The sequence below is a fragment of the Delphinus delphis genome, chromosome 2 (assembly GCF_949987515.2).
Source record: "Delphinus delphis chromosome 2, mDelDel1.2, whole genome shotgun sequence".
In the NCBI taxonomy this organism is placed as follows: Eukaryota; Metazoa; Chordata; class Mammalia; order Artiodactyla; family Delphinidae; genus Delphinus; species Delphinus delphis.
The window spans coordinates 82,341,962-82,357,012 of NC_082684.1; the positions used below are offsets into that span (position 1 = coordinate 82,341,962).

Sequence of the window (15,051 nt, forward strand, 5' to 3'; positions counted from 1 at the left end):
CCTGGCCGGACCCCGCCGCGCTCCACCCCAGTGGCCGGAGGAGCCGCTCTCCAGTCTGCCTTCACAACCCCCTTCCTTTTTTCCTTCGCTCCCAGTCCTCCCCGGCCTCATCGGATCTCTTGGTTGGGCGCTGAGGCGGGGGAAGAGGCTGGGGTCGCCACGGCGGAGGTTGTCGCCGCCACCCCCCTGCGGGGGTGGCCGGGGTTCCCGGCTGGGGGGGCACCGTTCCGGGTGAGGCATCCACCATGGTGAGGCCCCTGAGCCGCTGCCCCCGCGCCCCCCCGGCCGCCGCTGCCTCCTGCCCCTCGGTGCTGCTGCTGCTCCTCCGCCTGCTGTTGCTCCTCCATCTCCAGATCGGATCACGGTGAGGGAAAGATGAGCGAGGAGACGGCGACTTCTGACAACGAGTAAGCACCTCACAGATCTAGATTACTTCCCCCCCACCCCCCATTCTTCCTCGGCACCTCCCCAGACCCCCTCGGAGACTTGGGTGTTTGCAATCCTGGAGAGTTGAGTGCATTCTGTTCTGGAGGACACATTTGATTTCCTTAGCCATTTTATTTAATGGCAGCAACCCCCGACCCCCACCCCCACCCCCAGTATTTAGTTGCTTTCTTCTGGGAGAAGGTATTGAATGTTGGGCTGGAGTTGGGCTGGAATGGCAATTGTATGTCCATGAGATGGAATAATGTAGATGGATGGAGTCGGGGTAGAAATAACCCCAGTGCCTGGAAGACCTCTGACCTGTCCTTTTTCACGTTAGCACACCAGTCAACATACCTTGAATATCCGTCCATACTCCTTTATAGCTATTTCACTTGGAAACTAATGTGTGGGAGCACCTCTTGCAGCAAACTGCTCTTGAATCTTAATTCGATGAGTCAGTGACTCTTAAATACCGATTAAGCCTTCCCCCCCCCCCCCGCCCTTTTTAAACTTATGACCTGTAAGATTCTTGTAAAAAATGGGGCCAGGGAAACATTTTTATAATTTAATAGCATTAAGGACACCTGGAGTGTGGGAGATGTTGAACTATTCTATTTTGCCTTTGCGAATACTGGATTTGTCTTTATTAGCATAAAAGAATTTTATAGGCTAATTTTTATCTTTCAGCTGTATTGAAACACACCGTTTACGTTGATTTAACACTGTTTACATTGCTGAACATGTTGATGACTTCATTCATTAACTTGTAGAGCGTCCCGGCTTAAGTTTTTGTTTATTTGGGCTGTCCTTATGTTTTCCAAACGAAATACTTTGCCTTTTAAATATTTTGCTTTAACATAACAGCTGACTGGAGGAATAATGGTGCGGCAACAGTTTCCTATCGAGACGGGGTTTAATTCCATGCGAATATTTGTGTCCGTTTTCTTGTAATTAAATTCAAGTTTTATCTTCGGAGGGTTGGAAATGGTTAAGTGAGTTAGGACTAGTCCTAGGACGCATTCCTTTAAGTAAAGTGCATTCCTCGGATCAGACCTTTCTGAGAAAACTTTAAAGTCCAAGGCCTAGGCTTGTTTAACATAAAATAGCTTGAGAAATGCCAAGCAGCGTCCCCCCACCCCTCAACACACTCTTCTGATGAGCGGGGGTGGGAGAAGGTGGATTGCTGCAGTGTCAGTGCAGTCTAGAAGCAGAAGTGGCCGCCATGTTCTCTCTCTTTTTGTGAATCGCCCTCATTTGCATAGCACACTCTTCATTCATAAAAAAATAATTAAACATCCATCACCTTGGACATCTTGAAAGGATTTCCCAAGAAAAAAATTCGAAGCTCAACTGTCTGTCTTCATGTAGATTTTTGAGTTCAGAAAGTAAGGAGAATTCGAAGTTATAGGTTAAATTCAAAAATAGACGCCCACACAAACAACTACCCCTGTTCTCAGAATGTTGACACAGTTATGTGGGAAATATCAGTTCGGGGAGGTGCTGGGATCACGTGATCGCCTCCATTCATAAAATACCTGGCTGTCCATTCACAGTGCAGTACACTGTCTCACTGCCTTCCGCAGATTAGACCTACTTTGAGAGAGATCAAGAAGTATCTCAGCGCTTAGTTAGGAGAAAAACTGCTAAAAATCCGAACAGAATGACGATAATTTTTGCTGCCGTCTTCTTTTAAGAAAGTAGCCTGGATTAAAATGTCAAGTTCTATTTTGGAGATGGGAGAGGACTAATTACTATATTTAAAATAAAATATTGAATACCTCCTTTTTGGGTGCAGCTAATTAGAAACGCTAATATGGGAATGTGAATTGACACACCTGTGAAATACAGTTTTTAAGTGAGCTCTTTTTCAAATACTTGTCATGGACAAATTGAGAGTACAGGTTTTTCGGTGTAGTGATTATCAGTGGATGATACCACTTTTACACTAAAAATGAATAAATATTCCCGGTGGTTTAAGTCCAAAGATTTTGATATTTGAAACACCTAAGGGCAATATTTACTGGTAGGATTGCCTTTAAAAAAAATTTTTTTTCTAATGTATTTAGTATGGGACAGTTTGGAAATTATCTCACTCACCCAGACTTTTAGAATTCTGTTTTCACAAATTTATCCTGGTTTATTAGTAAATTTTTCCCTACTAGGGGCTTTGTTATGTTAATTTTGGTAGGTCAAGAATAATATGTTTTAGCGTATAATTTTTTGCCATGAGATGTTAACTCTTCATGGGGACAAACTCTTGGAGGTGTTACTTTAAAATTTTTTTTTATTTTAGAAAGTGATGTGTTCATCTGATAATCAGTTTTATTACAGCCCGCATTGTTTGTGTAATAGCTAAATCACAAAGAGTGAACTTCTTCGGAATGTAGACTTTATCCCGATAACTTACATATTTCATCTTTCATATATATATAGTAATGTTTTGAAATGGCAATTTATTATATACAATCATACATATTATGAAGAAACAAGAGAGATATTATTGTAGATGCCCTTAAAGCCTTAGCATAGTTTAAAACTGCCCTGTAATATGGATTTTATTTGGGCCTTATGTTTATTTTTTCCTTTTGCTTTTCTCTCTTTTTTTAAATCCACAATCAAAAGGTATTTACTTAAAGTAGAGACTGTTCTTAACACTCGAATGTTTTTCCACCTGATTTCGACCTTTAAAAAGAGTGAAAATCACCAATATCTTGGCAAACTGTTAACCTTTTCTAGATAGCCATTGTGGTAAAATCCAGTAAGGCCTCTAGAGGCCTCATTGTGAAATCCTCTAGTACATGCTTATTTGAAATTAGAGTTCTGTGTAGAGAGAGAAATAGTTCTCAGAGGTTGACTGTGGGTATATAATTAATCAAGAATTACTGAAGGATCATATTATAAGTCTGTAACACTTTGTCTTATGCAGTGCCAAACTTGGGGAAGGGTTGGTGAAAGTCTGCTTTTCTTCTCTGACCTTCAGTAGGAACTGGAACTGCATTAAAAGTGCCATTAAAAAAAAAAAAAATTCCTCCATGCAAGAGTAATAGTTCATTTCAAATAATGTACAAAATGGTCTTTAAAGTAAGTAATTATTTATTAAACAAATATTTATTTGTTTAATAAGTCTTAACATTTGACATATAATCAAACTTTACCTTTTCTGTGATGTTGATGATGAATCATATTCATTTATTGGATTTTTACCATGTGCCAAGAATAAAAATATGTGATAAATGCTTTACACATGTATTATGTAATTTATGTATATACATGTAGCTTCAACAGAGTAGAATTGCATAGTAGGTACTATCATATCTTAATATATTGTGAACATTTTCCTGTGTCATTAAATATTTCCTAAAACATAATTTTTAATGCCTACATTATATTCACTGTATAACATATATTAGTTTTAATCAGTCTACTATGTCTCTTGTTTCTGAACAATGCTGCATTTGATCCTGAGTTCTGACTTCATCCAAATTTATTACTTTTTTCTTGAAATAGTCTAGGAGTGGAGTAAAAGATGCAAATTTTAAGTTGTTTTATTTTTTCTGCTAAATTGCCCTCTAGAAAAGAAACAGTGTGTGAGAGTGCTTATGCCTTGAAATGTCTGTCCAGTTCTCTTTGAAAAAAATTTTGCCAATTTTGAAGGTGGAAGTGAGATCATGTTCCTACTTTTAAGATGTGATGGATAATAAAATAAAATTGAGTTTTCAAAAAACTTGTTAGGTTGTTTTGGGGCAATTGGACTGTTTTTAAATATAAGCAGAATTAAAATGATCATACAAAAGGCATCTGCAGATAATTTAACTCTTACCAACTTTTATGCAGTATGGTATAATATAAAGAACATTGGGCTTGGAATTGGGAGATGCATTTCTGTCCTCACTGTCACTAATCTATTCTGTGATTCTGGGCAAGTGACAGCCTTTGTGGCCCTCAGTTTGCTCACTTGTAAATCAAGGAATTTGAACTAAGCATCATTATGGGCCCTTCTTGTGCTAAATTACCCTAAAGTAATACAGTGATAGACACATTGCAAGTCACTAGACTTGTAACATACATATTTGTTAATTGGTCAGTTTTATTAGGTTGTTGATTTTGACATATTTAAGCAAATAAAAGAGTTCCAGTAGAGATCTTGTAGTATTATGAAGTAGAAGCATGAATTTTGAAGAAACAAGATAAATTTGGAAACGGTGCATTCATAATCTTTTAAGACTTTCTCATTTTGAGCTTAATTTAATAGCCATGTGTCTTTGATAATATATATACATCACAGATGGAGAACTTTGTAGTGCTCTTTTTTTTTTCTTTTAAATAAATATGGTCTCTGGATGAATAAGTAAACAAAAGGCTATTGGGCTTAAACATCAATTTGAGTGGTTCTGAGAGGAATATATTAACAAGATACCAGCCCTCATGCTTTACTTACTGGTCTAGAAGTGTCAAAAGTAAATCTTCTCATTTGGTTATTCATACAAATTATGTTAATCTAATACTAAAGGATAATTTCACATTTATTCAGTGCAACAAATTAACTCAATGAATTTTTTCATTCTTTAACATTTAAGTTGAATTTACTGTTTATCTCAAGTTGTGTGTCATAGCTGCATCTGATTTTAGAGTCCAGTACCAAAGTTACTACAAATCCCCAAGATGTTGTTTTTGTGGCACTCAGAATGGTTTGAAATGGAAAACAGACAAACTTATTGGTGTATTTTTGTTTAAACATAGTTCATTATTTTTGCTAAAGCATAGTTTATTAGTAATGGATCTCAGACTGAGGTGTTAAATTGATTTAGACATAAGAGTCTTAGAATTCAGAGTGTTTTTACTAATCTCTAACTGAAACTTGTTTACTTTCATAATTGAAGAAAATACCAGCAAAGCATAGCAGCATCAGAGGTACTTGCGACAGCAACTGTATTAGTTTCCTAGGGCTGCTGTAACAAAGTACCACGTGTGTGTCATGCTCATCTTCTCATAAGGACACTACTGGATTAGGAGCACACTCAACTCCAGTATGACCTTCTCTTAACTAATTACATCTGCAGTGACCCTCTTTCCAAATAAGGTCACATTCTGGGGTACTGGGGATTAGGACCCAACATCTTTTTTGGAGAGATTCAATTCAACGCATAACACCAATAGAAATCAGATTTTTTTCTTTCTTACAGTACAATTGCTGTTCAGTTGTTACAGATATCTTGAAATAGCACTTACGGTCATCACTAGTTTGAAATTATTATAGTTATTAAGCCATTGCTAGAGCTTGTATTTTAATATGTTAGTACAAAAACATTACTATATCAAAAATAATATTTTACTATATGTGCTGCCAAAGCAAGCACCAAAATTAAAAATATTTTGATAATTATTTCAATATAATTGATTTCTTTTGTAATTTTATGTAGTTTGTTTTAATCCTTTAATATTCTGAGAAAGGGGGCCATTGGCTTCACCAGACTGCCGAAGAGGTCCATGGCACAAAAAGCTAAATTCTCCCGCTATGACTGAGGCCCTAAAGACTGAACCCAAAGATAGAGATTATAAAATAGGAAGATTAAGAAACACAGACGATAAGATGAACAAGTCCAAGTTACAGCTAAGGGTTGCAAAAGAAGAGGTAATGGAGAGGAAATATTGAGAGATACTGTCTGAGAATTTTCAAAAAGTAGCAAATTAAACCCAATTCAGTGAACTAAAAACAACAAAGCCTCACAGTAAAACCGAGTTTATCGTGAGATTGCAAAAATGTCAACATGAGAAAATCAATGTAGTTTGTCACATTTGAAGATTAAGGAAGAGAAATGATACAGTCTTAAATGCCAGATTGTCATTCAGTCTCTGCTTATAATATGGAAGTGAATGTCCATAATTTATAGATTTATAATTGTTCATAAATATGGATTTATATTATTTTTCTGCTTCCTAGAAGATTTAGACTTTTAATTTTTCTGATTTAAAATGAGAGTGTTGGATTTTATCAACTTTTAGTGTTGCTTTTAGTTCAAGAATCCTAAGTGATTTTCTTTGTATTTCTGAAATCCACATTTAATCATTCATGTAGCTCATAAATACAGGATTGACTACATAAATTACTTTGTATCTGAAATTTTAAAATTACCTTGGAAGGCATTTTCTATATTTAGAGTATGAAGAATAAGCTTTGGTAAATTTAAGAGTAATTGGAAATTAAATTTTAATCTAATATCAGTTTTATCATTTTATTTCTAAATGTTATCTGTAAAACAGGGAGTATAGTTTAGATAAAGGCCATTATGACTTGGAATGCAGAATGTAATTGGTCTCCTGGTAGTATATAATGGTACTGTTTCTTATGATTAGACACATTTTGTTTGTCTATTCCCTTGGTTAGAGATTACTTTCACAAATACACCGTATTTGTTAATGTGTTGGTATCCAGTAGTTGCATTACCGAAATTTAGATGGAATTTAGTGAAATGTGACTTTAATGCTGCTTTTTCAAAGTTATTGTAACGTTTACCACATCAGAATGTTAATGATTAACTTTGGCATAAAATCACCAAACATTTTTTACTGTTCTGTTGTGAATTACATTGATATTCTGAGATTGGGATTAGGGATCAGTTCTGGGTTTGCCCCCTTAGTAATATGTAAAAACATTTCAAAATTTTAGTTGCTGAATTATATATATGGATTTCTTAGTTTTTCTGGATTTTCTTCAAGAATTTCAGTTCAGTGACATTTGACTGCCTACTGGGCACTTGACTTTTCTTTACCCCCGGAGATACAAAGGTAAGTAAAACCAGATAACTGCTTTCACTATCCAGCAAGGGAACTAGATCCCTCTGAAATGTGGTGAGTGCTCTGCTTATGAAGTTCTTCAAGGCTTAAGAAGAAAGTAATTCTACCTTTGGTGGGTGGCATAGTGGGAGTTGTATGAAGGAAGCCTTCAGAAAAGAGATGGCATTTAGGAGTCAGCCAGAGAAGAGGGCAATGGAAAGAGGAAGGGCATTCCAAGAAGATGGGAAAAAACCCCAAACAAGCATAAGTTATTTCAGTGGTCTAAACCAAACCTGCAGTATCTCCCAAGTATGCCTGTAGTTGAAGTGGAAAATTGACCAAGGAGAGTATTAAATAGTAATAGAAAAATGAATAGGGAGAATCAGGAGTGTTTTCAAGGGAGAGTGAGAAGAGACAACAAAAGAAAAATCTTGAGAGGTAGGAGAGAAAGTATTGAAGACAAAATGGGAAGTGATGAAGTGGAGACAGCAAAAAGTAAGATTACATAAATTTAGGGGGAAGTGTTAATAGTTGAGATTATTTGTTGGATGAGATGATGTCAGTAGTGGAGAGGAAGAGAAAAAGAGATTTAAGGAAAGGTGGGTAATTGGGAGAGCAAGGCCCAGGAAAGCGGAGTCTTGAAACTGTTGTACTGCTTGTGTCAGATACTGTTGTAGATTTAATCCTTCTAATGACCATGTGAGCCAAGTGTTATCCATAGTTTACAGATGAGATAACTGAGACTTAAGAGAGGTTTAGTAACTTGCCCACAGCCACGCAAGGGAGTAAGTGTTAGAACTGAGATTCAAATTGCACTGTATTTATACTACACTATATCTCATATATTTAATGGCCAGACTGGATTTTGAAGAAAAAAACTAAGTTTGAAGTGATAGGTAGACAAGTAGAAGTGACAGCTGTTTTGAGGGACTGCAAGTTTTGGTAAAGTTAAAGAGCATGTAGAGTGGAAGTGGGGAAAATCGAAAGATAGATTTTGATCAAAGAACACAGGCTTCAGAGTGATAACATATGAGGGAAGATTAAAGTAGAAACAGGTTGTTAAAAGTAGAGGAACCAGGATCTGTTAGGATATTTTAAAAGGTCACCACTGTGGCTGTTCAAGTTGCTGGGTTGGTATCAGAAGTTGAGGTGGAGAGGAATCCTGAGCCAGCGCCAGTGTATTTTATAAGTGTGTAGGATGAGCTGCTTAGAGTGGGAGTATGAATACTGACATCTGCCCCTGCAATTTAAAGAGACAGGAGTAAGGGTTTTGGGATTGGAAATTGAAAAGGAGTATGTCAAGGGGAGGAGGATAAGAAAAGGGAAGGGCTTAGCCTGGAGGAGTTGAGAGTATTGGAAATGAATAGGATCTCATGTAATAATGGTCCTACCAAGAATGAGGGGTGTTGGGAATTAGGAAATAGAGAGGAAGACAGACATATGAATAAATTATCCAGATTTGGATTTTATTAAGAACTTTGTTTTCTGAGAGGCTGATCAAGATGTTGACTGATTTTGTAGGGCTTTATCCAAATAAATTATATGTGTTTGACAGAATGTTTTGTATTTTTTGTGTACTCCAATCCTAATGTGGTTAGAAAGGCCTTTTCAAAACAAAATTCACTAATTAAATTTCTACAATTAACATGGTGTTCATAATTAACATGATCCTGTGGTTACTACTGACTGTCCCATTAAGACTTTGGCAAATCATGTAACCTGTCTTTGTGCTTGATTCTCCATCTGTAAAACCAGGATAACATGGCCCTACTTCAGAGCCATGTTAAGATAACACGTAACCTCCCCTCCCAATAACATTTTTTGATTAGAGATAAGAGAATATTAAAAATAACTTTTAGTTCTTGAGAAGAAAGGTACTATGTTCATGAAATAATCAGTGCTCATTTTCATTTAGCCCGAAGGTAGGGTTACTTTTAAAAAAGGATTATTGATCTGCTGGAAGAATTGTATTTCAGTTTAAATGTTAAAAAGCTGCTTTTCAGAAAAACTTAAAATTTAAACATTCCAACAAGCAAAAAAATAATTTAAATCTGTATTGTGAACATTTTTAAAGCAATTTTAATACCTGAGCACATTTTGGAAGTACATATGAGTAGATTTGATGTCTCTCCATCAATTTCAGGGAAAAGCCATCTTTCTCAGAGTCGAATGAAGGAGGTTTCAAATTATATGGAGGGAAAAAAATCTACTTTCATGGAAGAAGGGGAGAGGAATTTTTTTTCAGGTTATTAAAGATTTAGACATTTAATTTTTCGCAGCTATAATCAACTAGGATCCCTGTTAATAGGTGAGAGAGGCTAGATCTGCTAGCTAGAAGTTCATTGCTTGTGGTTTAGTGCCGACTTTAATTTGGACAGCTAAAGATCTGTAAGCTTATGTTTAGTTCATTTTATAGTCATCAACAGCTAAAGGAAAAATTTGTTTATATTTTGATTTAGCCTGATGTTTAGAATTATTATTCTGAAACTGTATCACTTGTTAATTCAAAAATAACAGCCTTAGATGCGTAATTACTGAAACTTGGTTTACAAATCAAGATCTTGAATGAATGTAAATCAGGAACTTAAAAATACGATGATGAAAAATGTATATGCTTTTTCTCTTGAGAATTATTTGATCTAAAAATCCAAACTTAATTAACTTAGTAAAGGTTAAGAAAATATAGCAAATAACTTTAATAAGTAGCATATCAAATTAAGATATTCTTCAACTCTGCATTATGATTTTTTCAAAAAGGAAGGGGAGAGACAGGAGATGAATGAATAAGACAAGGTGACCTCTCTAATCATCTTAGTTTTCCTTAGCAGTTTTTTATCTTGATACTTCTGGAGAGAGCCAAACTTGGCTTCTAAGTCAGCCAAAAGAAAAAGAATGTATCTGATTTTATATAGACCCTATTATTGTTGAGTCTGAAACTGTGTAATGTGTACTAGGCCCCAGCATACATCAAATAAAAGTCGTTTGATTATGGCTAACTTCTAGTCCCATTTTTGCATTTACGCCGTTTCAGATAGATTTAGCTAGGTACTTAGGAGGAGGAAAACTGAGCTGAATCCTTTTAACTGACTCTTACTGTCTGAATGTTTGTTTCCCCACCAAACTCATGTTGAAATCCTAACCTCCAAAGACAATGGTATAATGAGGTGGGGCCTTTAGGAGGTGCTTAAATCATGAGGATGGAGGTTCCACAGAGATCCCTAGCCCCTTGCACCATGTGAAAAGTCCCTAGCTATGAACCAGGAAGAAGGCCTATACCCAGCCATGCTGGCACCTCGATCTTGAACTTGTCAGCCTCCAGAACTGTTAAAAATAAATTTCTGTTGTTTATTAGCTACCCAGTCTGTCGTATTTTGTTATTGCAACCTGAATGAACCAAGATGCTGACTTTTCTTTGTTTTGGGGAGGACAAGGAGCAATAATTACATCAAAGAAAGAACAAAATCAATTAAAAACCCAACATAGTTTTCAGTTGCTTCTAGTTCCATACAAATATATTTTACTTGTTTTAATAGTGTATGTATGAATATTTATTTTCACTGGATATACTTAAAGAATTTCTATGCTTATACATAGTTTTTTAGTAATCATTATTTTAATGCCTATAATAGTTCATCAGGTTGTACCATAAGTTTACATAGCTGTTTTCTTCTTAGTGAACACTTCAGGTGTCCAGCTCTTATAAGTAACATTGTAATGGGCATCCTTTCTGCATATAATTGTTTTATTTCTGTTCAATTAATTTCTTAGGATGAATTTACAGGAGTGAAATAATTATGTCAAAGAATATAAGTGGTTTTTTAAAAATTCTGGTTATGAAATGCTGCTTCCAAAAATTTGTATTTTCTCTGTTGTGGATTATTTATAAATGACATTCTCATATTTCTTAGATTCCATTTTTGTTCTTTAGTACCTTGCGGGTTTTTTTACATAGCTCCCAGTATGTAATTAAATGATAGATAATATTTGAGTTATTACCAGCATTGTCTTAAAATCATTTGATAGAATTAGTCTTCATAACAACTCTTTTAAGTGTTATTACTATTATTACCACCATTTACAAAGATGAGGAAGCTGGGGCTTAGGAAAGTTGAATAGCTTAGCAAAGATTACATAGCTGGTGAAGACTCCAAACCCTGTACCCTGAAACAGTAGCTTTTAAACTCTCGACTGTAACAGTAACAAATACTTTATACTGTTTGACAGTGTACATACATACATACATGCATTCATACACACACACACAAAACCTTTTGTAAAACAACTTAGACTTACTGTGATGACATAGGCTGACTTCTGTATTCTGTAGACTAGAATTATATATTACAGAATATTTTATTCTGTGTAAGAAGTTAATGCTGGTAAAAACCCTTGTAGTTAAAAGTACCCAGTTCTGAACTACAGTGCGTTATATGGGATATTGTCCTCTGAGGGTGTATCTCCTTATTGGTACCAAAGATTTACATTTATGTTCAGCTTATTATTTCATGAAGGAGATAATATGAAAAGGTATAGGATTCTCAGGGGGAGTGCATTTCAAGGTTGAGTTGTGAGGCATTGTAGGGGAATTCAGATTTGAATTGCTGTAACTAGATTATAGATAATAAGCCTTACGTCATTGCTTCTCAGATTTCTTTCAGGGCACCGAAGTGCCCCAAATGTTAAGGGAGTGTATCCCAAAGCAGCCTGTAAGATTGTGTAATTATTTTGAAATCTAGTAAACTATCACAAAGATATCATGTGAATATTGCATTTTAATCAATAATAGAGTTGTATTTTCAATATGAAATGTTTTTAGTCATTTATATTAGGAAAAAAAGAACTCTTAACCATGCAGTCTTTACGTATTTATATCCTATGGCATTATATGTCTCTAACTTGTATGACACATTCCTGGGAGAATGTGTACTCTGGTGAGAGGCAGCATTTTGGGTACATTATGGTGTTGCTCAAGGGTAAGTCATGACTGTGCACTGTAATTATAGCAGCTGCCATTTTCAAACAAAAAGTAGGAATGTATGAATCCAGCAAACATTAATAGAAACTTTTTGAAGTACAAAAACAATATAATCACATTGTAGAAAACTTGGAAGACAACTGGAAATTACTCATAGAAGAAATTTTCTTTTTTGCACTCTTATTAAAAGTTTTATAAAGGCAAGAAATATATAGGAAGGATTTGAAATTTAAAATTTGTTGTTTCTCTAAAAACTTCATGTAGATCATACGATTTATATAGATAGTGAATTACCTGGGTCAGAAAGAATAAAATTATGCTAATTGGCACACTAAGAAATCTGCAAAGCTGTGTAGAAAAGAAAGAAAAACTCAGGTTCTAGTCTCAGTTTTGCCATTTACTTATGTGACTTAGAGCAAATCTTCTAGTGTCTAAGCATCTGTGCTAATGAAGACAGTAATCTTTTCTCTTCCATACATTAGTTTTTGCCTGAAAATTGTATAAAAATGGATTTATGTATGTATGAATTTTGATTTACTCACAGGGAAAGGTAGTGTTTTCTAGAGGATTGGGGGGGGGAAAAAGAGAGGTAAGGCAGAAGGCAGAAAAAGAAAAGGTTCTAGCAAAACCTTAGGGAGAGGAGGAAAGCTGAGGAAAATGAACCTAAACCTTAGAACTGAAATGTCTGGGCCTGTTTGGGGAACTGAAGGGGATTGTACATCTAAGGAATATAGCTAAATTAAAGATTATATAACCTACATATTGAGAAGTAATGCAAAATATCTACATAGGTTATGTAACCTATATATCGAGAAGCTTTGCGAAATATCTACATAGTTAAAATCAAACTGTGTATTAAATGCACTGGAAAATGCCCTTTTAAAATATTGTTTTCAGTAAAACAAGTTCACAAGAATGTTGAGAACCTGAAGTGGGATGGGGGAGATCCTAAATGCTTTAAAGTGATCAGGGGATGGTAAATGAGAATTGGTTATACAAGACCCACTGTTTTTGAAAGATAGTTACTGTTGATATTCTGTCCATTATTTGAGCATGCTTTCCTTATTTCTTTATTAATGAAGGTAAGGTAATTATAAGAGTTTTCATAAGCTCATATATTAAAGCAGTGTTTGGTACACAATAAGCGCTATTTGCCAGTATGCCTTCAGATACGACTGCAGTCTCTTACCTTATTTTCTAAGTATTTAAGTCTTTTCCTCGGTTGAAGTAATAACCTTACTATCTTAGTTGGGGAGGGATTCCTGCCTGCTTTTGTACATCTCCAGCCTTTGAAATCATTATAAAGCAATTGTAGAAAATATATTTTTACCACTAGGTTTTAATTCACTGTCTCTCAGTTCTTTCCAAATGTTTCTATTACTTTATTGAAATACTTTTTTTTTTCCTCTGCTGAAATTTTCCTTATTTCCATTTGCTACCATTTGGGCCTTATCGGAGTTCTTTGAGAATCTAAAGCAGTGTTTCCAATAGAAGTTTCTGTGGTGAAGGAAATGTTCTGTTTGTGCTGTCCAGTATGATGCTCCTGTGTGGCTGTTTGGCTTATGAGTACTTGAAATGTGGCTTGAAGGACTGAGGAACTAAAATTTTAATTTAAATTGCCACATGCTAATGATTCCTTTATCAGATAGTGCATATCCTGAGTGTTTCTAACCCTTCAGTCCCAGCAAATTTTTGAAACCAATGACATGGTCTCTATTCAATCTTAGCCAGTTTGCTGAAAAAAATTCTAATCTTTTAAATAGGGGGACAGCTAGAGGAAGTGCAGCATTTTCCAAAGTATGGAACTTGCCCCTGGTATGTAAGGTAATTTCAGTTGTTTCACAGATGTGGCATTAAATTGACAAGTTACTCCTTTCTCAATACATTTTGCATCTTAATTAAATTAAACTTTATTTTTTGTATGTTTGTTGTTTTTTTGTTTGTTTGTTTTGGCGGTACGCGGGCCTCTTACTGTCGTGGTCTCTCCCGTTGCGGAGCACAGGCTCCGGACGCGTAAGCTCAGCGGCCATGGCTCACGGACCTAGCCGCTCAGCGGCATGTGGGATCTTCCCGGACCGGGGCACGAACCCGCGTCCCCTGCATCGGCAGGCGGACTCTCAACCACTGCGCCACCAGGGAAGCCCTGTTGTTGTTTTTTAATAAGGAAGGAGTGATGTCAACCTCAGTCTCTGGTAGATGAGCCAATACTGTTTGGCTTTTACTATATTAAATTTTATGGTTACCATCTATTTATGGCTTGTGATAGTTTTTTTTTTTAATTGGCTGTTGTGATTAAAACCTTTCCTTTTAGGAACAACATATTTTGGATATGGTACACATATAAAGCAAAAAAGTAATGAAGGTCATGACTATCAAAACAAAATTGAGTTTGTGACATACTGATCTAGTGGAAGGAGAATTGGATTGGTAGGGAATCAGGAGCCCTGCTGTGCCACTAGTTTGCTGAGCAGGTCTCTGTCTTTTTTAGGGATGGTTTCTGCTTTAGGAGGTGGGAAAGAGGTTGGTTTAGAGTGAGAAGAGATTTTAAATCTTAAAATGTGTTTTATTCTGTAATAAAATACCATTTTAGATAGTAGCTAATGTGTATTAAGCATTTTGCTGCGTGTCAAACATGAATTATGTCATTTGACCCTTCATTCCAAAGCAGGTTACAATTAACTCTCAATTCTTTTTTAAAAAACCTTTGGTGCACAGAATTAGACTAATCATTATCTTGGTTCATAGTGTCATCATTGGTCTATATATGGACCTCTGTAGTCTAGTAATTTTACTTTTTTATTTAATTGACAAATACCCACTCACAGTACAATCCAAGAATCAGGACAGTGATGATTACTAAAATGTACCTATTGTGC

General features: G+C 35.7%; 1 protein-coding gene across 1 annotated transcript in view; it reads left to right on the forward strand.

Annotated features, from left to right (window-relative positions):
- The first annotated feature begins 290 nt into the window (after window positions 1-290).
- SPRED1 (sprouty related EVH1 domain containing 1) overlaps window positions 291-15,051 on the forward strand; it is a 119,411-nt gene continuing 104,650 nt past the window's right edge. The window contains exon 1 of the mRNA XM_060004970.1: window positions 291-407. Coding sequence (XP_059860953.1) covers window positions 376-407 — 32 coding nt within the window. The 5' untranslated portion in view covers window positions 291-375. The remainder of the gene's footprint in view (window positions 408-15,051) is intronic.